The 26,689-nt window shown below is 46.6% G+C and overlaps 1 protein-coding gene across 1 annotated transcript in view; it reads right to left on the bottom strand.

Annotated features, from left to right (window-relative positions):
• The window catches only part of RPS6KC1 (ribosomal protein S6 kinase C1), an 83,076-nt gene that overhangs the window by 31,000 nt on the left and 25,387 nt on the right, over positions 1–26,689 (bottom strand). Inside the window, 2 exon segments of the mRNA XM_049769504.1 lie at positions 11,270–11,362; positions 19,875–19,990. Coding sequence (XP_049625461.1) covers positions 11,270–11,362; positions 19,875–19,990 — 209 coding nt within the window.

Below are 26,689 nucleotides of genomic sequence, written 5' to 3'. Positions count from 1 at the left end.
CCTGGCCTCAGAAGGCAGACAGGGCTCTGGAGCCAGAGGCAGCAAACAGGCAGAAACTAGGGGAGGGGGAGAGCCTCAGGATTGTAACCCCACATACGCACACCCCAAGGTCACTCAAGAGAGAGAGAGAGGGGAGAGAGAGAGAGAGAAGAGAGATGAGAGATGAGAGAGAGAGAGAGAGATGAGAGAGATAGAGAGAGAGAGAGAGAGAGAGATATGCCACAATGGGTATCCACTTAGGGAAATGGAAAACAGTGAATGAATTTTCTTGAAAAAAAAAAGGAGAGGGTGGGTGCAATCCTATTTCAAATAACTTAGCATTTTATTCAAAACAAAAAATAAAATTGTAGTAAGTTTTGAGCAGTATCTGAATGACAATTAGAAACCTTTCATGTGCAGCATTCCTTGGACAGGTTTGTTATCTGGCTCCCCAAAGTCCAAACAGGAGCCGAGAGTGTTACTTGGAGAAGAGGCAAACACACTGATTTCTTGGTACTTAAAAGCAGTGAGTCCTTAGGGTACTAGTTACAAGTCACCAAGGTTCTTTGGACAGAGACAACCCACTGTGGTATCTCGGGAAAACTGGGAGCCCAGCTGTGATGTTAGCATGGGTGTGAAGTTTTCTTGAGTTTTGTGCAGTGAGAAGATCATAAATACAGAAAACATCCTTCAGGGCCATGGGGCTCAGCAGCCAAGTGCATGCAGGTTTGACCATTGGATTGAGACCTAGATTCAATCCACATTACACACACACACACAAAAATCTGTTTTGAAAAATAATATGCAAGTGTCTTAAAGCTTGGCACTAGATGCCATCAGAGGGGCAGAGCAATAGCGCAGCAAATATTTGCTTTGGCATACCCAGGACTGAGGCTTAAGTACAGAGCTACGAGTGCTGAGCAATGCCAGGTGTGGCCTCAAACCCCCCAAAGGCCAACAGAGCTGCCAACAAGTTGCCAATAGAGTTGGCATTAATTCAAATCTTAGTGTGATATTTTTTAATCTTTCAAGGCAAATAATTTAAGGAAATAATTTAAGTTAACAAAAACCCCAGGACATACCTTGATATTTGGGACCTGAGGAAGCCTAGCTGTCTTGCTTCTAGACAAATGTAAACTACCTGCTTCTTAGTGCTCACAACTAAGCACAGGGCTGTGTGTGTGGGCGACCCGAGGGGAGCCCAGCTGGTTGGTTGGTTGGTTGGTTGGTTGGTTGGTTGGTTGGTTGGTTGGTTGGTTGGTTCAGAAATAATCTGGGAGCTCACCACAAAGCCTGAATGTGGGAGTATCTCGGAGCCACACCAGTAGTGCTCAGAAATGTGCTGAGGGGACCTCGTAGTACCAGGATCAGTTAGAGCAGTCCACAGACAGGGCCCCTGTCATTTTCAAGGACCACATTTATTCAGTGCAAGTCATGAATATCATTAATACTATATGGCTTTATAATGAGTCCTAATGTCAGAAAAGGAAAAATAAGCATAGATTGGGAGGTGCCCAAACTGACTTGCAAATACAAGTAAATTCAGTCCAAACCCGAAGGCCGCCTCAGTTGCACGTCTCAAAGGGATGTCATCAGATTGGCAGAATTTCCGGTGGAGACTGGTGTCAAGACGCAACAAGAAAGACATGATTTGGAAAAGTCTTTCTCCGCTTTCCACAGCAAAGTCGCTTGGCCAAAACCCAATCGCTTCTCTTTACACAAACAGCTACATGCAGGCCTGGCCCAGCACAACGTTGGATCCGTGCTCTCCTCCAGCACAAGGTCCCGGGAGCAATTATCCGACCACAAACAGGCGCTCATATCCCTGGATTCTCCTCATCTCTAACACTCCGATTAAGCAGATGTCAGTGCTACGAGCAAGAAATCCACCATCACACCTCATGCCAGGACAGGACGTGGTGAACAATGAAGCTATCGTGGCCTGCGCCAGGATGCATGCATGGAGCATTCCATTAAGCAGAGTTCTACTTTAGAGAATAATTTTATTTTTGAATCCAAGGCTTGTACATCTATAACTTCATAAAACCTGCTTCCAAAGGACATGGTGTGTCTTTGTCATAAAACTAGATACAAATACAGCCAGCAGAAGGCAAAGCATGGTAAAAAGGAAAAATGGGGTGTAACCCCAGAAGCTGGACAGCCAGGAACAGAGCACTTAGCCACCCCTTCTCTGATCCAGCCACTTTACATGCTTCTGCCACCTCTGCAGTCTAATTTTGATGGTCTGTTTTCAGCTTTCACAGAAGTAACTTGCTCAAGGCCACAAAGAAATTATACTAGAGCGATTCAAACTCTGAAGTCCTGGGTTTGCAGGGACCTGCTCAGCTCATGCCACACAATTCCATAATGAAAACACTTATTCTGTTTTTTGGGGCTTGAATTCTCAAGTTCATTTGGGAGAATGGTGTTGCACTTCAAAACTTGGATAAAAATTAATTTAATTAAAAGTATTGTCTGATGGGGCTGGCGCAGTGGCACTAGAGGTAAGGTGTCTGCCTTGCCAGCACTAGCCTAGGACAGACTGTGGTTTGATCCCCCGGCATCCCATATGGTCCCCCAAGACAGGAGCAACTTCTCAATGCATAGCCAGGAGTAACCCCTGAGCATCACCGGGTGTGGCCCAAAAAACAAACAAAAAATAAATAAATATAAATAAATAAAAGTATTGTCTGATGCATTCATCTTTTTCATCTGCATGTGCTAGAGAAGCTTCATGCTCCAGCACTAATAAAAACTATGGCCATTCCCACCCTGTGTCATCATTCCATTCTGTGGCTGCACATGCTCTACAATGTGCTCAAATCAGCCAGGCTATGAAAACTACAATTTATTCCTGAAAAGCAGCAAACAAGACAGAAGAGTAGGATGGGCGTGGTCTGGTAAGAAGGAATGAAGGCCAGAGAGCACCAGGTCTGGGACCATCCATACAGGTACTATCCTATCCATATCCAGTGGCCAATACTGGCCAGAAATAAAGGGTCAATGCTTTGACTTTTCCTTGTGCCTTTTTTTGAGGGGAGGGGGTCATATCCAGCAGTGCTCAGACATTACTCCTGACTCTGCATTCAGGGGTCATTCCTGCTGATGCTCAGGGGACCCTATGGGATGCAAGGAATCAAACCTGGGTCAGCTGCTTGCAAGGCAAATGCCCCCCCTGCTGTGCTATCGCTCTGGCCCCTTCTTCGTGCTTTTTAATTAATGAATTTTGTAGCAGAAGGAACCCAACTGGTGGTGCTGATTAAAATTTAACAGTATTCCAGTATGACCTAGAAAGTTTATTTAATCTAAGAATGCAATGTGTTCACATTCTAAAACACTCCCAAGTATTCTGAAACACATCTAAGACAAGCAATACCTCTTAACAAATCAGGATGTCCAGGCTATAGGTCCACAAAGTCACCCATATCTGTGAGAAAGTTTTGGGAGAGGACTGTTAATGACCATTTGCCGTTCAAAGCATCAATTAGCTATGGCCACATGGGAAAGGGCCAGTTAAAAGTGCAAATCCCCACCACTACCAGCAGAGCAATAGCACAGCGGAGAGGGCACTTGCCATGCATGTGGCCAACCTAATTTCGATTCCCACATCCCAAGTCTGCCAGAAGTGATTCTTGAGTGCAGAACCAGGAGTAACCCGAGGGCCACTTGCTGTGCTCCACCACCACCCCCAAAGAAACCAAAGTCTTCTTTTATTCTTTCTTTTGTTTTATTATTTATTCTTTTCTATAAGGAAAGATATAATTTTATAATAAGTATATGTTAATAATATATAATTTTATAATAAAAATAGTTATAATGAATCACTTTCTTCTTTTTGTTTTTGGTTTTATTCTTTATTTTTGTTTTATTCTTCATTCTTTTTATAAGAAAAGATAAAATTTTATAATATATAATATGATTTTATAATAAAACTATAATTCTTTGTAATAAAGAATCACTTTAAAAAACCTGTCCCAAAAGCAGGCAGGAGAGGGTGGGTGGGAGGGAAAAGGGCGTCAGGGAGAATAAGAGGGAAAATGAAGACAATGGTAGTGGAAATGTGCACTGGTAAAGGTTGTTGTATACTGTATGACTAACTCAATCATAAGCAACTTTATCTGTGAAAATAAAACTGTATTTAAATAACCTTGTAACCAGTGTTTAAATTTAAGTAGTTTTTTGGGGTGTTTTTTTTTTTGCATTTTTTTTTTTTTTTTTTTTTTTTTTTTTTTTTGGTTTTTGGGCCACACCCGGCGGTGCTCAGGGGTTACTCCTGGCTGTCTGCTCAGAAATAGCTCCTGGCAGGCACGGGGGACCATATGGGACACCGGGATTCGAACCAACCACCTTTGGTCCTGGATTGGCTGCTTGCAAGGCAAACACCGCTGTGCTATCTCTCCGGGCCCCTTTTTTTGCATTTTTTTATTTAAACATCTTTTTTGTTTGTTTGTTTGTTTATTTTTGTTTTTGGGCCACACCTGGCATTGCTCAGGGGTGACCCCTGGCTGTCTGCTCAGAAATAGCTCCTGGCAGGCACGGGGGACCATATGGGACACTGGGATTCGAACCAACCACCTTTGGTCCTGGATCGGCTGCTTGCAAGGCAAACGCCACTGTACTATCTCTCCGGGCCCTTATTTAAACATCTTGATTACAAATATGATTGTGACTGGGTTTCAGTCATGTAAAGAACACCCCCCTTCACCAGTGAAACATTCCCACCACCAATGTCCCAAAATCTCCCACCATCCCACCCCACCCCCACCTGTACTCTAGACAGGCTTTCCAGTTCCCTCATTCATTCACATGATTATGGTAATTCTCTGTGTAGTTATTTCTATAACTGCACTCACCACTCTTTGTGGTGAGCTCCATGAAGTGAGCTGGAAGTTCCAGACCTCCTCTCATTGTCTCTGAGAATTGTTGCAAAGATGACTTTTATTTTTCTTTAAACCCATAGATGAGTGAGACTATTCTGCGTCTCTCTCTCTCCCTCTGACTTATTTCACTCAGCATGACAGACTTCATGTACATCCATGTATAGGAAAATTTCATGACTTCATCTCTCCTGACGGCTGCATAATATTCCATTGTGTATAGTACCACATTTTCTTTAGCCATTTGTCTGTTGAAGGGCATCTTGGTTGTTTCCAGAGCTTGGCTATTGTGAATAGTGCTGCAATAAATATAGGTGTGAGGAAGGGGTTTTTGTATTGTATTCTTGTGTTCCTAGGGTATATCCCTGGGAGTGGAAAGCTGGGTCGAATGGGAGCTCAATTTCTAGTTTTTGGAGGAATCTCCATATTGCTTTCCATAGAGGTTGGACTAGACGGCATTCCCACCAGCAGTGGATAAGAGTTCCTTTCTCTCCACATCCCTGCCAGCACCGATTGTTCTCATTCTTTGTGATGTGTGCCAATCTCTGTGGTGTGAGATGGTATCTCATCGTTATTTTGATTTGCATCTCCCTGATGATCAGTGATGAGGAGCATTTTTTCATGTGCCTTTTGGCCATTTGTATTTCTTTTTTATCAAAGTGTCTCTTCATTTCTTCTCCCCATTTTTTGATGGGATTAGATGTTTTTTTCTTGTAAAGTTCTGTCAGTGTTCTGTATATTTTGGATATTAGCCCTTTATCTGACGGGTACTGGGTGAATAGTTTCTCCCCCATCGTGGGTGGCTCTTGTATCCTGGGTACTGTTTTTGGTTTTTGGTTTTTGGGCCATACCCGGCGATGCTCAGTGGTTACTCCTGGCTCTGCACTCAGAAATCACTCCTGGTAGGCTTGGGGGACCATATGGGATGCCAGGGATTGAACCCGGGTCTGTCCTGGGTTGGTAGCATGCAAGGCAAATGCCTTACCACTATGCTATCAATTCAGCCCCTAACATTTTTTGGCCACACCCAGTGACGCTAAGGGGTTACTCCAGTCCTGGCTTGGGGACCATATGGAATGCCAGGATTGAACCGAGGTCTATCCTGGATCGGCCGCATGCAAGGCAAACACCCTACCACCCTATTACTCGAGCACAAATTTGTTTTTAAAAAAATCACTTTTTTCTTTTTCGTGTGTGTGTGTGTGTGTGTGTGTGTGTGTGTGTGTGTGTGTGTGTGTGTGTGTGTGTGTCTTTGGGTCACACCCAGTGGTGCTCAGGGGTTTACTTCTGGCTCTACACAAGAATCACTCCTGGTGGGCTGTAGGACCATATGGAATGCAGGAATCAAACCCAGGTAGGACACAAGGAGGTAAACACCCTTCACTGTAGTATCAATCTAGCCCCAATCACTTTTTTTCTTAATGTAAACTTTTTTTTTTTTTTTTGTGACTTTTGGGTCACACCCGGTAGTGCTCAGGGGTTATTTCTGGCTCCAGGCTCAGAAATCGCTCCTGGCAGGCACGGAGGACCATATGGGACACCGGGATTCGAACCGATGACCTTCTGCATGAAAGGCAAATGCCTTACCTCCATGCTATCTCTCCGGCCCCCATAAACATTTTTCTTAAAAGAAAATGGAGGGGGGCCAGGAAGGTGGCGCTAGAGGTAAGGTGTCTGCCTTGCAAGCGCTAGCGTAGGACCGACTGGACCGCGGTTCTATCCCCCGGCGTCCCATATGGTCCCAAGCCAGGGGCGATTTCTGAGCGCATAGCTAGGAGTAACCCCTGAGCGTCAAACGGGTGTGGCTCAAAAACCAAAAACCAAAAACCAAAAAAAAAAAGAAAATGGAGGAAAATGGCTTCAATTTTATGATTTGAGTATCTGCACATATAGAGATGTAGACAAGGTGAGGAAACAATCTCCTTTAAAATCCAATTACTGATGACAGGGTCTAATTCAAGTGGAAATTTGCTGTGTCCCGCCTCCAGGATTCTCAGGCCTGAGGGCAAGTCTCTTCTCAGGAAACTTTCCAAGCACCAGCCACTCTGCCTGAGGCTGAGTCTACCAAGTTCTCGCTGCAGCCCATGGGCACTCACAGACTAGAACTGCCCTCCTACGGGACCCCATTTGCTGCCTTTCCCAGGATCATCAGTGCTGCCCCCATGACTGCCATGATTTACCCCTGCTACTACCCTCCAACTCTGGAGAAATCTCCCAGTTACCCCATGATCCACACACCCCTACACTACTAACACCCTCCAACCTACAGATCTCCCCCAAACCCAGCCCAGCCTCACTAACTACCCTGGCCCCATGGCCCCATCTGCCCCTTCCCAGACCCTCCTCAATCCCACACTAATGTGCCAGCTGACTCCTGGGTGCCCTGCTACCTGTCTAAGAGGCTCCATCACCCCAGCAGCAGCTCTGAAAATCACTTGCTCTCAACAAGCCCAAGACCCAGAGGCATTGGGAGGCTGCCTCTTGCAAGGAGGGACCAGAAGTACCAGGCAGCACCAGCAGGTGTCACTGTGGGGGTGGGGAGACAGACAGACAGACAGACAGACAGACAGTATGTCTGTGTAAGTAAACATGCCTGATGTGCAGTCTGCAGGACCAAGTTTGTTTTCCATTTTTATTTTGTTTTTGTTTGTTAAGGAGCCAAGCACAGTAGTGCTCAAACATTACTCCCAGGTTTGCACTCAGAAATAACTCCTGGCAGGCTCAGGGGACCATGTGGGAGGCCAGGGATCAAACCCAGGTCAGCCACATGCAAGGCAACTGCCCTCCCCCACTTATTATCACCCAGCCCCTCCACGACAAATTTTGTAAAATCCAACCCATTTGTAATAATACTGTTCAAACAGAAGTCTGGGGCCTTCTCAGGATGGGGAAGGGCAGGTACCCCCTCCCTGTAGATGGCACAGCAGCCCCACTCATATTTGACACCTACCAGCATAGACATAGCCCAACTCCATCACGAAGCCTCATCCAGCCACCAAGCCCCAAATCACCCAGCTCCACAGCTCCTGAAAACACGTGGATGGCATATGCTCCAAATTTTACCACTGGTAAGTCATAGGAGCACAGCAATTTTTTTTTTCATTTTTTTTTTATTTTTAATTATGAGAACAAGGGTGCAAAGAAAGAGGACAAGGTAAAGTTACAGTGGAAGGACAATCACCCATAACATAATTCTCAGAAGTCCCCTCGCTGATATCTTAACTTTGAAATTTCAGCCAAAGAACATTAAGATAAATAAGACAGAATCCATGTACAATTGCTTTGTCCCTCAAGTCCCCAGAAGAACACAGCAAATTTTATGGGAAAGTTGCAGGAGCTCCATAAACCAGAACAGAATCATAGTAGGCTCAGTCAGCAGCAACACTCTCAGTATTTCAATGACCTGTTGCACCACTGAAAGATGTAACAATTAGGGCCAGAGAGATAGCATGGAGGTGAGGTGTTTGCCTTGCATGCAGAAGGAGGATGGTTCAAATCCTGGCATCCCATGTGGTTTCCCCGAGCCTGCCAGGAATGATTTCTGAGCATAGAGCCAGGAGTAACCCCTGAGCGCCACCGGGTGTGACAGAAAGAAGAGAAAGAAAGAAAGAAAGAAAGAAAGAAAAGAAAAGAAAGAAAGAAAAGAAGAAAGAAAAGAAAGAAAGAAAGAAAGAAAGAAAGAAAGAGAAGAAGAAGAAAGAGAAGAAAGAAAGAAAGAAAGAAAGAAAGAAAGAAGAGAGAGAGAGAGAGAGAGAGAAAAGAAAGAAAGAAAGAAAGAAGAAAGAAAGAAAGAAAGAAAGAAGAAAGAAAGAAGAAAGAAAGAAAAGAAAAGAAAGAAAGAAAAAAGAAAGAGAAAAGAAAAGAAAGAAAGAAAGATGTAACAATTGTCACAAACTGACTTTTATGAAGACATTTTTTTCCATAATTCATTTGCCATTTTGTTTTAACAAGCAATGTGAAGTCAGTTTGTTTGTGCCTACTAAGGGGGCAGGCTCTGGGGTGGGCAAGAAGCTGGGAACACTAGTGGAGGGAAAGTCACACTGGTGGTGGGATTGGTATCAGAACATCAAATGCCTAAAACAACAGCAATAGGAACAACTTTGTACATCGCAGTGTTTAAATTAGAAGAAAACAAATAAATATTAGGGATCAGAATGACAGTACAGCAGGCAAGGCCCCACAATCGAGTAAGGGGGCACTGTGAGCCAAAATAAAATAAAAAAAAAAAAAAAAAAACACTCCAGGAGAGGCCACAGAGCAACAGAGCAAGCCTGCACAGAACCCTAAAATCCATGATTCAATGTCCCATCTGCACTATTTACTCATAAATACAAGTGAAAAATTGAAAACTTGTTGTTAAGCTCAAAAGTCAGAGCCTAGGGGCCGGGCGGTGGCGCTAGAGGTAAGGTGCCTGCCTTGCCTGCGCTAGCCTAGGACGGACCGCGGTTCGATCCCCCGGCATCCCATATGGTCCCCCAAGCCAGGAGTGACTTCTGAGCGCATAGCCATGAGTAACCCCTGAGCGTCACCGGGTGTGCCCCCCCCCAAAAAAAAAAAAAAAAAAAAGTCAGAGCCTAGAATTATTTAGGCTCAAATTCAGCCCATAAAATCATTTGAGAAAAGTGTGATTCTAAGAGCAGTACAAGCCAGAAACAGATGATTCTGCATCATATTTACCTTCCGTTCCCTTGGAAATGCTCAAACTCTGGTTGTGGAGGAGGAGAGAATATTTCTACCAAGCCCTCTGGGCTCTTCTCAGGCTGACTGAATAATCATTTTAGTAAATGATTTTAATAAATATGTTTAATATCCAACAAACAAGTGAGAGGGGAAAAATGCAACTGAAGTGCACAATTAGCATCTACAGACAAGAGGGAGGGCAACTGAACCTGGAATCCATTGGAATGAGCCTGAAGTCTGGATGTCCAGGAGAAAGAAACACCAGAGATAGAGTGTAAAAGCTCTTCAGGGCCGGGACTAGCTCCAAAGGATGAGCTTGAGAGAGCTCCCCATCCCCACTGACATGATATCCCATCCCAGCACTGAGTACCAACCACACCAAAGACTAACAAGAAAAAGATAGGACATGGAGAGTCACAGGGCAGAGAAGATGCTCCAACCTTAGCGATCTGCCTAGCAGACAGACACTGGAAAGGAAAGGATTTCTGGGCTGCATATTGGAAGGGCAGAGTATTACTGGCCAAGTACTGGAAGGCCAGAGTATTACTGGACTAAGTACTGGAAGGTAGTGTTTCTGGGCCGAGTACAGGAAAGGCAAAGTATTTCTGCTGTGAATTACTTCCTGTAGGCAGTTCAAAGCCATGTCACTTTCTCAGGAGCCTGTGGACCCTGGAACTGAGTGAAGACACAAGGAATTTCGTTCCTTCTAGCACAAAACCAAATACTTAGAATACAAGAACCACTCAATGAATGTTGAGTTATACAAATTCCAAGATGTCCTATAAAGCATGTGTAAGGGATTTTAAAGTCCAAATTTATTTATCTCTTACTAATATGTAAAGCACTTTCTTTTGCTTCATTTAAAGGGAAAATAGGGCCGGAGCAATAGTATAGTGGTAGGCATTTGCCTTGCACATGACTGGCCTGGGACAGACCCAATTTTGATCCCCGGTATCCCATATAGTTCCCCCAAGCCTGCCAGGAGCAACTTCTGAGCGAAGAGTCAGGACTAATCCCTGAATACCATTGAGTGTGGCCCAAAAATCCACCAAAAGGGGTGGAGGGACAAAACAGCCAAACCAATATATTCCAAACATAGTTTATCATAAGCAGTTTTTAAGTCACACTTGTAAATTCTCTGGTAGGCCCAGTAATTACTAAATACCATCAACAAGAGGGTGGAGGGAGTTTGGGGGAAATTTAGAGCGATCACAGCATTTTTGTTCCAAACGTGACAAGGGAGATCTCTGTGTCCACAAAGGCTTAGTTCCGGTGTTACCCTATTTGTTGCTTCCTGTCACCAACAGAGCAAAGAACAGGCTGTGGGAAGGGCCCACTGTCTTTGCAGCAAATGTCCCCTGGCTCGGTCTGTTGGGGCCACTCTTCAACAAGGCATCTCCTTTTTGGCCATGGGACTGTCCCCTCACCACTACAAGCAGACTCACCAGGCTCAACTGATACAAAACACCTCCTATTATAACACAAGCCCCTTCCCCAACCGAATGCCCACAAACAAGCAGCCTTCTCCTTAGCCGGAATAGAGTTTGGCATGACCTTACATGAATTGCTTAGATAAAAGCTTTTCCTCTTCTGCTTTTGTTATTTTTAAGTACAGATGCATCTGAGTCATTTTCTCCTTTTGTTTCCTACCCTTAAGATCCCAAGCTTCAAAGACACAATGCCAGCGTGCAGTCCATTTAGGCCCAGCTCTCCAAGAGGCGCAGAAGAATTACCTTGTCAATCACCCCAAGGACTCGGAAGGCCTTCAGCTCCTCGGCAGGGCTGCTCTGGCTCCCGGGGGGCCTTGAACTCACTGATCCCGGAGGCTAATGGAAGAAATCAAAGATCACACATCAGTCAGGGAGGTCCTTGAAGGAAGGAGGCCTGCTGAAGCGGCCGCCGGGCCGCAGGAAAGTACATTTATCATCCATCAGAGAGCAGCAAGATGAAAGGAAGAAGTTTCTGCTGTTCTGTAATGCAAAATAAGAAAATAAGAAAATCCAAAATACAGAGAACCACAAAGAAAAAAGGCAAGAAAAAAAGTTACAAGCCAATAAACCGTGGGAACACGAAGAACAAAAGTTTCCAAAGGAAAATTAATGAGCTGATACAACCTTTCAAACCAGAGTTGGCATGAAAGTTAGTAACAAACTGTACAGACTAGACAGCCAACAACCACTCACACTTTCCAATACTTCAACTGACCTGAAACCAGAGGAAGGGATTAATTAGCAACAAAGTGTCAGAGGTAAATACAGCTCAGGATGAAATGGACCAGCAACAGGAACTTTAGGAACTTCAGGTGTTTCATGGTACTTAGTAACATCAGCTATATTTTAGGGACCTGAGGAGTCTAGTTCAATCAGAACTGCCAGATCTGGAGGGAAACTGAGAAACTCTCATGCTGGCCTATAGCAGGGAGGGTGTTGGCCTTACATGCAATCCACCCAGGTTCAATCCCCAGCATTCCATAGGGTCCCCTGAGCCCTGCCAAGAGTGATTCCTGAGCACAGAGCCAGGAGTTAAGTCCTGAGGCTGCTAGATGTAGGCCCCTTCAAAAAAAAAAAATTAAAAAGGAGAAGAAACTGCAGGGTGTGGAGACATGCGTCTATAGTCCCGGCTACTTGGGAGGCTGAGGCCGGAGGATCACTTGAGTCCATGAATTCTGGGCTGCAGTGTGCTATGCTGATTGGGTGTCCACACTAAGTTTGGCATCAATATGGTGACCCCCCTCGGGAGTGGGGGACCACTAGGTCCAAGTCAGAAACGGAGAAGGTCAAAGCTTCCGTGCTGATCAGTAGTGGGATCGTGCCTGTGAATAGCCACTGCACTCCAGCCTGGGCAACATAGCGAGACCCTGTCTCTAAAAGAAAAAAAAGGAGAAGAAACTTTGACAGAAACAACAGTTAGAGGCTGGTACAAAAATGATTTGCAAGAGAAAAAAATTTTTCTGACAGTCCCTTTGCTCACCATAAGGAGCCAGGTGGCCCGGCTCATCTCATGGCAACAGGAAGAATCGCCAAGATATGGTGGTACATGGTTGTGGGCAGGTACAATACCAAACAGGAAGTCCTGAGACCACAGGATATAGGCTCGTCCTCTGTTGCAGAGACTGAGCGGGGCAGAGAAAGGAGGCAGGAAAGGCGAGGCAGGGCAGCTTTGGCACCTTCTTTGAAAGAGGATGAGCTGGCATGTGCTTCACAAGCTCGAGGCCCGGAGTCCAGTCCTAGTACCACATGTCCCCTAGGCACCTGACTGAGCACCAAATCTCCGTGCAAGGTCAAGCAGCACTGAGAAAGCACCCCAAATCCCTGGGGGTGCCCCCACATGCAACAAATAAAAAGTAAACAAAGATCATATTGGAGAAAGTGGTGTTAGCTTGGGAAATGATGTCAGTAGCTGATTCAAGAGACACTTCAAAACTGTAGGGGCAAACATGCTATTTTTGTTTTGTTTTGGGGTCACACCCGGCAATGCTCAGGGGTTACTCCTGGCTCTACACTCAGAAATTGCTCCTTGCAGGCTTGGGGGACCATATGGGATGCCAGGATTCAAACCTGCATTCCTTCTGCATGCAAGGCAAACGCCCTATCTCCATGATATCTCTCCGACCCCTCAAACATGATTTCTAACTAATACTTCGTGAGGTGCAGAGTATGTCACTAAAATAACATAGAGGAAGCTGGAGTAGTAACAGGACAGTGAGGAGGGCACTTGCCTACCCTCAACTGTCCTGGATTTGCTCCCTGGCATCCCAAAGGGTCCCCCAAGCCTGCCAGGAATGATTCTTGAGCACAAAGCCAGAAGGAAGCTCTGAGCACTGTAGGGTGTGCTTCCTCCCCCCACCCCACCCCCCCAAAAAAAGAGAAGGAAGGAACTTTGAAGCTGAGTAAAATCTTAGGCTCCTGCCTCCAGCAGCCCTGGACCAAGGAAGCACTGGCTAGACCTACCAGAACACTGGGAAGGAATGAGGGTCTTGGGGAGGGGGGGATCCATGTGCACAGAAACAAACAGTTCACTTCAGTAAGAAGTGATAAGGTGTGGGCAACTGGCAAGAATGCTGCTAAGAAGCCTGGAAACACCACAACATCCCCTTAGCCCCTGATGACCAGCCTAGCCTGGCCAGGCCCCCACATAGCATGAAAGCCATTGCCGAGACAGAGCCCATGCATCCCTCTACCACATAGCCTGAGGCCCGCGGTCACTCCAGGAAGCACTGAAATGTGTCTGCACTGTGGAACAAGTGGCCAAAGGGGAGGACTCAGAGAGCAGAGGGACTCGTAGAGGTTGGCAGGAGCCAGCCAGGAAGGTGGAGAAGAAGCTCAGGCCACGGGGCCCGAGAGAAAACACAGCAGATAGGCTGTCTGCCTGCATGCAAGCCTATACAGGTTCGATCCCCGGCATCCCATACTGTCCCGTGAGCCTGCCAGGAGTAACCCCTGAGCACTGCCTGTGTGGCCCAAAAACCAAAATAAATAAATAAAAAAAGAGGCTCAACCACTGACCTGGCAGTGTTTGTGGATGAGGTCAGGCTGATGGGGAAGAGCAAGAAGCATGGCGACCTTCAAAGCTCTCTTCACACAGACAGCCAAGAAACATGATACTCACACATTCAGAAAACATGACACTCAGAGAACACTCATGAAATAGAAACAACAATAAAGACCCCTGGCTCTTATTTGTCACCTTCAACTTGGGGCACATCCCTCCAGAATCCCTGAGCACAAATGCAAGAGAAGACATAGGCCCTCAAGAAACAGGAACGAACTTTCCTCTCTCTACATCTCTGCAGATGAGACAACGGAGGCAGTGAGAAGCAGGAGCTCAACTGACTGAGGAGTGGCAGGATTTCAGGCCCAGGACATGAGGGCTTTGCTGTGCTCTAGGTCACCGAACCCCCAAGAGCCTGTAGGAAAGAAGCTGCCTCTAGACAAGATGGTCCCCAGCACGGCCGAGGCCAAAGCGAGAAGGAAAAAACACACATGAAGCAAATGTCACCATGGAAGGGAGGTCCGCTCAGTCTCCTTCCTCACCTCCTCGGGGGAACCAGAGAATAATCATATGCATGAAGCAAATGCTCACCCAGAAGTAAAGTTTGCTCAGTCTCCTCCTCACCTCTCTGCTGGGACCAGAGAACAATCTCCAATCTGCCTTGTGTCCCCGCTATTCATTGCTACTGCATCTTGAAGGCACATGGCATGGGCCATGCATGTCATTCAGATACATGTGCTAAGCAGACAGGTGACTCGAAACTGAAGGGCCAGACTGCCAAGGCCTATCTCCAGGTTTAACTCTAGCTAATGAATTCCCATTTCATCCCAGTAACTCCAGGGAAGTGTACCAGGGTGTGAGGAGGCATTTGGACAGAGAATAGTCAGGAGGGCAAAAAGGAACACTGCCAGAAGAAAATGCCCAGGACTTACAGAACATCTAGTAAGAAAGGCCACTACTGGTTCAGGTGGACCCTTAGTGGTCCTCAGGCTTCGCCCCCTCCCTCCGTACTCCAGCGGGGAGGTGCATGGGGAGGAGGGCGGGCAGACATCTGGCTTCTGGTTTCCACCTTGATTCTGGAGACCAGCTCTTGCCAGGTATTGGGTTTGGGGAGGCCCCATACCGGAGCCCTTCTCCCTAGCCTGGGAGTGCTGGGAGGCTTGGCAGGCCCCCAGCCGTCCTTGTTTTTTTCCCCTGACTCCAGGCCTTCCCTGGGTGCCAGCTCAGATGGCCAGAAGCAGGTTCAGGTGGACTCTTAGTGGTCCTCAGGCTTTCCCCCTACCTCTCCCTACACTAATGGGAATGTGCTTTGGGAGGAGGGCAGGCCGTTCTAGCACTGGTTTTTGTTGGGACAGTCACTGGATATTTTTCCTCCTTATTTTCCTATTGATAGTATTGTATGCATATATTTTATATATCCATAACATCCATCTTGTATTGTGACCTTAATACTGCCCTACAAAGCTCATTTCTAATATTTTACTGCCTCAGTCTCAACCCTTATTTACCCCATCTTCCCATGTAGGTGCAGCTCATGACATGAAGCTCACCACATAGAGTGATAAGTGCAGTTAGAAAAATAACAGGGGCCGGAGAGATAGCATGGAGGTAAAGCGTTTGCCTTTCATGCAGGAGGTCATCGGTTCGAATCCCGGCGTCCCATATGGTCCCCCGTGCCTGCCAGGAGCAATTTCTGAGCCTGGAGCCAGGAATAACCCCTGAGCACTGCCTGGTGTGACCCAAAAACAAAAAAAAAAAAAAAAAAAAAAAAAGAAAAAGAAAAATAACTACACTGAAAACTATCATAACAATGTGAATGAATGAGGGAAAAAGAAAGCCTGTCTCGAGTACAGGTGTGGGTGGGGCGGGGAGTAGGTAGATCCGGGAAATTGGTGGTGGGAATCCTCCACTGGTGAAGGGGGGTGTTCTTTACATGACTGTAATCATACAACTATAATTATATTTGTAATCACGGTGTTTAAATAAAGATAATTTATAAAAAAAAAAAAAGAAAGGCCACTACTAAGAACTTGGAGCAAAGTCTCTAAGGCAGGGGTCTCAAACTCGTGGCCTGTGGGCCATTTGCGGCCCTCCATACAACATTTTGTGGCCCGTGGCCGGCCTTCAAATATCACAGTATTCGCGATTATTCACTTACCAAATAATCGCAATAAAAATCGCATTAGTAAGAAAAAATCACATTAAACATTCGCATACCCCGAGCAGTTCCATTCGGGGTATGCAAATGTTTAATGAGATTTTTTTTTCTTACTAATGCGATTTTTTATTGCGAATATTCGGTAAGCGAAATCCCTTATACGGCCCTGCCTCACCCTGACTTTGCCTCCTGCGGCCCCCAGGTAAATTGAGTTTGAGACCCCTGCTCTAAGGAGACCCTGGGTCCTGCCTGCCTCTCATGAAAGCTCCAGAGCCCTAAGGAAATGAGGCTGCACTCAAAGCAATTCGCAGCATTTACTACAAAGACCTTCCCCTTAAACAAGACTGAAAGCAACCCTGAACAGCTAAGGACAGAAACTTGGTAGTTCAAACAACAGTGACAGAAACAGGTCTGGATTAGCAACTAAACAAGAGCAGGATGGAAGAGTCAGTCATGAGTAACTTGAAAAAGCTGCAGATGTGCTTAAAATGATCATTATGCCAAGACAAGGAATAAAAGTGCTTTACTGCCTAGTTGGACTAGAATCCTTCTGTTCTCAAAGGAATAATCACTATCAAAAGTTTTAGAACATGGGGCTGGAGAGATAGCATGGAGGTAGGGTGTTTGCTCCGCATGCAGGACAGTGGTTCGAATCCTGGCACCCCATATGGTCCCCTGAGCCTGCCAGGAGTGATTTCTGAGCATAGAACCAGAAGTAACCCCTGAGCACAGCCAGGTATGACCCAAAAACAAAACAAAACAAAACAAAACAAATTGTTTAAAACAGAACGTTTAGCACTGAGTCTAGTCTTGAGAACACTTTTTTTTTTTTTTTTTGGTTTTTGGGTCACACCTGACAGCACTCAGGGGTTACTCCTGGCTCTACGCTCAGAAATTGCTCCTGACAGGCTTAGGGGACCATATGGGATGCCAGGATTTGAACCACTGTCCTTCTGCATGCAAGGTAAACACCTACCTCCATGCTATCTCTCCAGCACCTTGATAACACATTTTTTAAAAAGGCCATGCAGAAGTGCTGGGGAGATAGTACTGCAGAAAAGGCCCTGTGTGCCTCTGTCTAATCTGGGCTCAGTTCCCAGATCCTCACATGGTTCCCTGAGCAGCCCCACATATGATCCCTGAGACCAGAGCAGGAGTGATGAGATCTGAGCACTGCCAGCGTGGATCCCCCAAACTAAGTCACTCCAAAACTAAGAGATTCAGAAAAAAAGCAGCTAAAAAATGTAATAATTCAGGGGCTGAAGTGATAGCACAGTGGTAGGGGGGTTGAAGCCAACCCGGGACGGACCCAGGTTCGATTCCCAACATCACATATGGTCCCTCGAGCCTGCCAGGAACAATTTCTGAGCACAGAGCCAGGAGTAACCCCTGAGCACCAAGTGTGGCCCAAAAACAAAAACAAAAAAAAAAAACAAAAAAAAAAAAAAAGTTTAATTATTCTACCCATGCCTAGAATCCCTGGCTCCCGAGCTTTGTAGTCTATCTGTCCTCACACCTCTGAGCTTATCCCCTACATGGCTCTACACAATTTTTTGGGAGGGTCACACCCAGCAACACTCAGGGGTTACTCCTGGCTCTATGCTCAGAAATCACTCCTGAACAGCACTCCAAACAAGTGGAAGCAGAGATAAACAGATGGAACTATATTAAGCTGAGAAGCTTCTGCACCTCAAAGGAGATAGTGCCCAGAATACAAAAGCCACCCACCGAGTGGGAGAAATTATTCACCCAATACCTATCAGATAAAGGACTAATATCCAAAATATACAAGGTACTGACAGAACTATACAAGAAAAAAAAACATCTAACCCCATCAAAAAATGGGGAGAAGAAATGAACACTTTGCCAAAAGGCACATGAAAAGATGCTCCACATCACTAATCGTCAGGGAGATGCAAATCAAAACAACTATGAGGTACCACCTCCTGCCTCTGAGATTGGCACACATCACAAAGAAGGAAAACAAGCAGTGCTGGCAGGGATGTGGAGAGAAAGGAACTCTTTCTCACTGCTGGTGGGAATGCCGTCTAGTCCAATCTTTATGGAAAGCGATATGGAGATTCCTCCAGAAACTGGAAATTAAGCTCTCATATGATCCATCTATATACCACTCCTAGGAATATACTCGAGGAACACAAAAATACAATACAAAAATCCTTTCCCCACACCTATATTCATTGTAGCGTTATTTACAATAGCTAGACTCTGGAAACAACCAAGATGCCCTTCAACAGATGAGTGGCTAAAGAAATTTTGGTACATATACACAATGGAATACTATGCAGCCGTCATGAGAGATGAAGTCACGAAATTTTCCTATACATGGATGTACATGGAATCTATTATGCTGAGTGAAATAAGTCAGAGGGAGAGAGAAAGACGCAGAATAGTTTCACTCATCTATGGGTTTTAAGAAAAATGAATGACATTTTTAGCAGTATCTCAGAGACAAGAGAGACGTGGGCTGGAAGGTGCAGCTCATGACATAAAGCTCACCATACAGAGTGATGAGTGTAGTTAGAGAAATAACTACACTGAGAACTATCATAACAATGTGAATGAATGAGGGAAGTAGAAAGCCTGTCTCGAGTACAGGTGTGGGTGGGGTGGGGAGGAGGGAGATCTGAGAAATTGGTGGTGGGAATCTTGCACTGGTGAAGGGGGTTGTTCTTTACATGACTGTAATCATACAACTACAATCATATTTGTAATCATGGTGTTTAAATAAAGATAATTTAACAATTAAAAAAAAAGAAAAAAGAAATCACTCCTGGCAGGCTAGCGGGACCATATGGGATGCCGGGATTCAAACCACCATCCTTCTGCATGCAAGGCAAATGCCTTACCTCCATGCTATCTCTCTGTCCTCTCTACACAAATTTTTTAATCAATTTAATTAAAAATAACTGCCCAAACATGGTCTCAAATAACCTAAGCACTGCGTCAGATTTAAGCCTTCATAACTGCAGTTGGCACAGAGCCAAGCTAGAATCCATGATACACATAGGAGACACACCATGCAACTCCAAACAACAGCCCAAATGCACACAGCCATCTTGACTAGAGAAGGGGACCAGAGGCAGAGACCAGAGATAAGAACCAGAGACAGGGAGGATAAGGCAGTGTGAGGAACCAGGGCCCAGAAGGAGAAGGAAGGAGGCAATTATCTCACCCCACTTTGCATTCAGCCTATCATTTTTAACTGTCCCAGTACCACAACTTCCAAACTGTCCTTTTGAAATCAAAGCTAGGAGCTGGAGCAACAGCTCAGCAGGAAGAGTGTTTGCTTTGCACTTAGCAGAGCCTAGTTCAATGCCTGGCACCCCATATAATCCCCAGAGCCCACCAATAACAATCCCTGAGCACAATGCCAGGAGTCAGCCCTGAAAACGACAGCCTGGCCCAAAAACTCAAAAGGTAACTAAATATAGTCAGAGCTAAAACAATAGTACAGTGTGTAGGATGCTTGCCTTACACACAGCCAACCTGTTCAATCCTCCGCATCCCATATGGTCCCCTGAGCACACCCAGGAGTGATTCCAGAGTGCAGAGCCAGAAGTCAGTCCTGAACACCACCAGGGTTTGATCCCAAAACAAAACAAACAAAAACAAACAGAGCTTGGAGCTAAGAGAGCAAAAGCAGCTGCGTTAGGCGGCCCAGGACGTACCTGACTCATGGCATCAGGGGGTATCTGTGCCTGGCGACTGGACAGGCTCTCAGCCCGCAGGAGGTACTCAGCAGTTCTTCTCTTCACAGCTTCCCTGCGGATAGGGTTGGACTCACCTGTGGAGAGACACCGAAGGGCTGAGCTGGGGGAACATTTCATCCCAACTGGGGAAAAGCAAGACTCTAGCCTAGAAGAAAGTTATTCACAATAAAAAAGTTTAAGTGTCACCCCCTGGAACTGTATTCACCCCAGTTCTGAAATCCTCAAATTAAAATGTGGGGAAGACAGGTTGAATCTATTCAGAAAGCATTTGTATGAAGGTCAAAGGGCAAAGCATCCCTGGATGAACATAAGCCAATGTAGGGCATCTCTCGCACACACACCCCATCAGTGACAGAGATAGCGGAGGTCCCCCACAGTCATTCCTGGGCCATACCCAGAATCCCTGACTCCCCAGCCCTGTGGTCTACCTGTCCTCATGCAACTATACTCATCCCCCATATGGAAGCCTGTACCCTGAACATGCAAGAAAGGTGCCAGCATGGGGGCCCAAGCAGCCAATGTCGGTTCTAAGACCATCCATGTGGGCATCACTTGTTTCAGAACCAAATACGAACAAACGGTCCCTCACACTCTAAATAGGAGCTGACTCTGAGAGAGGAACATTGGTTCTCCTGGCTTTCACAGGACACTGGCCCCTCTGGGCATGAGCATCTGCTCCAGAAAAGGGAGGCAGAGAGAGGGGACCCAACAGGCTGAGGCTGCCCAAGTGAGAGACATGGCAAAGGCCTTGAGTACACACAGGCCTACAGTGGCCCTCCCTGCCTCAGGGAACCTCTTCCCTCCCAGGGTGGTCCTAGAGACTCAGGCCCCAGAACGGAGCTGACCTTTGTGCCCCATCCACACAGCTGACCTGGGAATGGTGAAGGGACCCCAAATTAGAGCTGACTCCCCTGACCATACAGCTGACCTGGGCAGTGTGGGGACTACCCCAGACCACGCTCCAAGGATGAAGCATGAGCAGTGATGAGGACTGTCACCTGTTTCTGCCAGAGCCCACCGACCCTGTTTGTGGGCTCATTTACTCCAACACTGAGAACATTAGCTTCCACTCGGCTCAACTCAGAGCAAAGTTGTGGCGCGATTTCAGTCACGAAGGCAGAGACAGAACTTAAGAAAATTCCACCCAGAAAAGTAGAAACTGGTCTCCCAGACACACCTTAAGGTCTTGAGCCCTACCAGGAATGACCCCTGAGCAGAGGCAGGAGTCAGCCCTCAGGACCACTAGATGTGCCACCCCAACAAAAAATATATCTACTGGCCTCCCAGAGTATTTTGAAACTCAAAATACTCTCAAGACTTTGGTCCCCAAGTCCAGGCTAGAGCTGACCACCGAGTGGGCTCTGAAGCCTGACGGCCTGCAGGTCCCCGTCTCCCTGGCAACAGGCAAAGAAGCCGGGATGGAGGCCAGATGCATGGACACCCCCCCCCAGGCTGCCAGTCGTGTTGCTGCTTCCATGGAAACCGCAGGAAGGGGCAGGCAGAGCAGAGGGTTGGGGGCTGCTTCTGGGGGAGTCTACAGGGAGACTCTCCCTCCACAGTGCCCCCAGCTGGATTGAACTCACTATCTTTGCAGCCTGACACTGATCCAGGCCACGTGCATGGAGGGAAGGCACACACAGAAGATGCCAGAATGTTCTGATCCCCGAGCAGTCAGAAATGAGCCTCGAGAATAGTCAGGAGTGAACCCTGAGTACAGTTAGGAATGAGCCCCAAGCAGAGTCAGGAATGATCCCTGAGTGAACCCCAGGAGTAATCCCTGAGACTCCAGGAGTGATTTCTGAGCCCCCAGGAGTACTCCCTGAACACATGCAGGAGTGGTCCCGGAGTCTCCCAGGAGACGACTCTGAGTATAGAGTTCAGATTCATCCCAAGGCCCAGGAGTGACGCCCAGAGTTCAGGAGTCAACACCCATGAGAAGCTGGTGTCTGCCCATCATCACTTAATGCCGCCCCAGGGGAACCACCCATCCCTATGCTCCCAACATCTCGGTGATTGTCCAGGCTCTGTAGCCACCATTGCAAAACTGAGCTGCTCCCTGCAGCTACGCACCCAGTTTTTCTCCCCACACCCCCAGCCACCCCAAAGCCACAGTACTCAGCTCTTCACACTGGAAAGAACATTCAGATCCACCAGCTTTGCTAGAAGGAGCTTTGTTGATGCCTTTTTTTTTTTTTTTACCAACTTTAGTCACATAAAAGAATGTATAAAAAAAGTCCCCTGAAAGAAAACCAGCGTTCCAGATGGCCTTGGTGGCGCGTCCTTTAAGTGCTGATTTATCACAGCTAATGGCTTTTGTTCTTCGCAGGTAGAGTCTCCTCTCTGACTTCTGCTGAGTGTGCGGGCCAACAAAAGGTGACCTTGAGCAGGCCGGACCGGCTGCCTCCACACCTCTCCAGCAGCACCACATCACTCGAATCACTCAGATACCTGCTTCCCCCATCGCTAAGACCCCAACCCTCAGCTCTCAGAGTTAAATTTCAAAACAAGTGTTAGGTGACCCTCAGGAATTAAAAAAAAAAAAAAAAACTCCAAGGAATTTTCCAAAAAAAAACACTCCAGGGTCTCTCAGCCCCAGGGCTGTCACCAACTCGATGAAGCTACTTCCACCAGGCAGTGTTTCTGCTGTCAGTAAAACGGGGTGCAAGCACCCATGGATAAAACCCTTCTGAGTCCCTGCCTGACTCCACCCTGGCCTCATCTACTCTCCCTGCAAACCAATACAGGGGCAGGGGCCACACCAGTGGTCTCAGGGGCTGTTCGTGGCACTTGGGGAAATGTGTTAAGGTTTCAGTCCAGGGTCATGACCACCAAAACCGCCACAGTCACCAAAGCCACCAGTAAGGCAAGTGCCTTCCCTCCAGTCTCTCTCTCTCTCCTGCCCAAGTTCTGCAGTTTCCCAATGAAAGAAACCCAAAGATCACTTCATTTCAACATTGACATTGACTCTAGTGACAAATTGAGTCTTTTTTTCTTTTCTTTTTAGGTTTTGGGCCACACTTGGTGGTGCAAGTCCTGTCAGGGCTCTGGGAACCTTATGTGGTGCCAGGATCAAGCCCCAGGACAACTACTTCCAAGGCAAGGGCCCGACCTGCTGTACAGTCTTTCTGACTAACAGTTGACTACTGTTGAGTCTTGTACAGTAAGAATAAGAAGTAATTACACCACTCTTCTTATCAAAGCCTGTCCCTATTCCCATCAAATGAAAAGCTGATTAAAAATTAACGAGAGATACACCGAAAAGAAATGAAAAAAAAAATAAAGAATTAAAACTTCTGCTTTATATGACTGAACAAAATTAAGATGGAAAAAATTTGGAAGTAAAGGAAGTGACCTAGAATTTGTTGCCCCTACAGGGAGGGGTCTGCTCTCCTTCTGGAAAGGAATAAATAGGAAATCCAAGAAGACTCCATCCCTCCCAAACCACCAAGACTGAGGGGCAGACCAGGCTGTGGGCTATAAACTCATTCTTGCCCATGGAAGAGGCCCTGAAACACCTTTACTGCCTTCCTATGGTCAGAATTCAGTAAAGGGGGGCCAGAGAGAACATGGAGGTAGAGCATTTGCCTTGCATGTAGAAGGACAGTGGTTCAAATCCCGGCATCCTATATGGTCCCCCGAGCCTGCCAGGGGCGATTTCTGAGCAGAAGGCCAGGAGCCGAAAACCCAAAAAAAAAAAAAAAAAAAAAAAAGAATTCAGTAAAGGGCCAAAGGGATGAGACACAGGGGCTAAAGCACTTAAGGTAGCCAATCCTCAACACCTACAGGGTCTCTTAACATCTCCAGATATGACCCTAAGAGGAGAGTCGAGACAAGAAACTGAGGACTGCCAAATGTGACCCAAACTCATCTCCCTGGCCCCCTAAAATTCAACAGAATGTGGCTTTTTTTAATATAAAATCTTTATTTAAGCACCATGATTACAAGCATGATTGTAGTTAGATGTCAATCATAAACAGAACATCCCCCCTTCACCAGTGCAACATTCCCAACCACAAATGTGGGAATGTGGCTTAAAATCAAGCCTGGGATATATGCAGGAGAGTTCAGGTCTTGCATGTGTAATGTCCTAGATTCGAACCCTGGCACCACACAGACCCCAAGCATGGCCAGGGTTTCCCTAACAACCCTGGAAACCAGTCTCCAGCCCCCAAACCACCACCCCCACAATCAGCTTCACTAGGAGTTACCCTGCAGAAAAGCAATCAAGACACAGAACAATCATACAGCAGTGAAGGTGCCTGCCTGGCATGCAGCTGACCAGAGCTGGATCCAGCACCACAGCTGGTCCCCTAAGCACTTCCTGGGAGTCAGGAAGCACTACTCTGGGCTTGCTCACATAGGAATCAGTGCCAAAGGTCCCCAAGCCACAGCCCCCACAGAAGCTCAGACCCTACAAGTGGCGGATTCTCAGCAGCTGAACCCCACACTCTTTCAAACAGAAGTTCTACCCGACAGGTTCCAGCTGGGGTTTATTCACTACAAAATAGATTCTCCAGTTACTAGAAGCAGAACTGAGATTTTCCCAGACAAGACAGGAACTGAGGCCTTTTCATTCTGCTGCTTCTAGTGGGGACATGTGGGAAGGAGACAGGGGGCATTCCCTTGGAGCACTGGTAAACCCTCGAGATGCCTCATCTAGATGCTACTCGGCTGGGCCCCGCATGCCGGAGACAGCAAATATTGGGACAAGAAGCCGCCCACTTCGCTTATTTTCCATATGACTTTCTGTAATTATTTTGTAAACTGCTCACACAACAATACATAAAAACATCTGCAAAAACAGGTAATTAATGTGTCAAGCAAAACTAATGCATTTTTTATGGTGTCCATGCTTCGTCAACTGTAATTATAACTCTTTTTTTAAGCAAATGATGATGTGTTTGTTGCCATGTGCAAGTGGTGATTTTTAGATGCTCTGTTTGCTGCTGTTCCCCCATCGGAACGCCTGGCTCTAACTACTTCACCCCCATGGCATGCTGCTGGCATGGGGGAGGGTTTCTTTAGTCCAGCTTCAATTCCCAGTAAACACTTTCACCAACTTTTATGAGCCTGGGACTCTAGATAAAGTTGGCACCTGACCAGGCAGCAATTCAGAAGGCAGCATAGCTTCATCCAAATGGTCCCTTCTTCGGCTGTATCTTTGCACTTAACACTAACCAGTGGACCCTCCAGCCACCAGATTTTCCGATCACCAGACCCTGACCACCAAACCCTCTGACCACCAGACCATCTAACCACCAGACCTTCCTGCATACCAGCTGAGCCCAGTTAGCTCTGTGCCAGGCAAGCATCTTCCCCATAGGACTCTGGCTCCGGCACTATTTCTTGTCAGGCTTTGAAGCTTTCCTCTATAGACACCTGTTTCAGGTCTCATAAACCACTCATTACCTCCTGAACCTTAAAAGACTTAAAAGTTTTAGTTTAATTTCTCTCCCATCCAAATCGGTCTGGGGTTCTGACTAATTCTCCTTCGTCAGGGACCATAGTCCCCCAACTTTTCAACAAGCATGGACTCTTTATGGCCAGGGGTCACTCTCAGCAGTGCCCAGTCTGATAGTAGAGGTCAATAGCCCAGAGTCCAGTGCTCAGGCCCCTGAGAGTCACGCTGCTCAGATGTAAGTACTCAGACAATGGCCCACCCAGTAGCATTTTGGGAGTGAAGAGCACACAAATCGCGTGAACAAAAAAGCAATCCAATAGCCAGAACAGGATAAAAGACTAGAAACAATAGGTCAGTTCTGACTTCTGGGCACTAATGACAAATCAATGACAAAAATGAGTGATGATCTATGCAGTGGAGCCCCTGGTTTGACCATGGCAGGCTCAGGCCAGTTCCCCAATACAAACCCTACCCCACCTAACAGAGAGCAGTGATGAACAGGACAGAGCCTTTGTATTTGAAAAGACAGAGACCTATTTCCAGGAAACTCTGGGAGAGCATGCTCAGTGCCCAAGAGTACACAGGGACCAGGGCACAAACCCCCAGTATTGAGCTCCTCTGAGGGTGGCCCTGAGACAGCAATCATCCTGCATCTCTGGTGTCCTCACCTGAAACATGGACTGGGCCCAGAATTGCCAGGACTGCCCCCGACCTTCTGAGTCCATGTATGAGCCCTCACTCCAAAAAGGGGGGATCTAGGAAGTCTGGTGCAAGTTACAGTACCAATATAACCCACCATCATAATTGACAAAGCATACAGAATTTTTTTCTCTTATTTGCTGACACACAGCAAAATTCTCGTTCTGTAAAAAAAGAATGTTTTTCTGGTGCCATCAAGTGGCAATACTGTGAAGTGCTCAAAGATTAATGCAAGTGTCTATAAGGCAGAGAAAAATAGCATTTAGGGTTAGGGTTGGAGCAATAGTACAGTAATCGTTACATAGTAATAATGCACTAATAGTAATAGCAATAGTTAGCATTGGAGCATTAGTGCAGCAGAAAAGGTGCTGGCCTCTCATCAACCCAGGTTCAGGCTCCCAGAAGCCCAGATGGTCCCCGAACCCCATTGGGAGTGATCCTTGAGTCTGCCCTGAGCATTGCAGGGGGGGTGGCACAAAAGCCACACAAATAAAATCACTTAGACATTTCATAGGCACCAATACAGCATGAGTGAGGTTTCAGCACAAAACTAAAAAGAAGGGAAGGAGGGGACCCGAGAGACAAAACAGTGGTAGGGTGTTTGCCTTGCATGTGGCCGACCCGGGATGGACCCAGTTACCATGGGATTTCTGGCATCCCATGTGGTCCCCCA

Source organism: Suncus etruscus, chromosome 3, assembly GCF_024139225.1.
Source record: "Suncus etruscus isolate mSunEtr1 chromosome 3, mSunEtr1.pri.cur, whole genome shotgun sequence".
Lineage (NCBI taxonomy): Eukaryota > Metazoa > Chordata > Mammalia > Eulipotyphla > Soricidae > Suncus > Suncus etruscus.
Note: the sequence above shows the minus strand (reverse complement) of the source record. Positions and strands in the feature narration are given on the sequence as shown.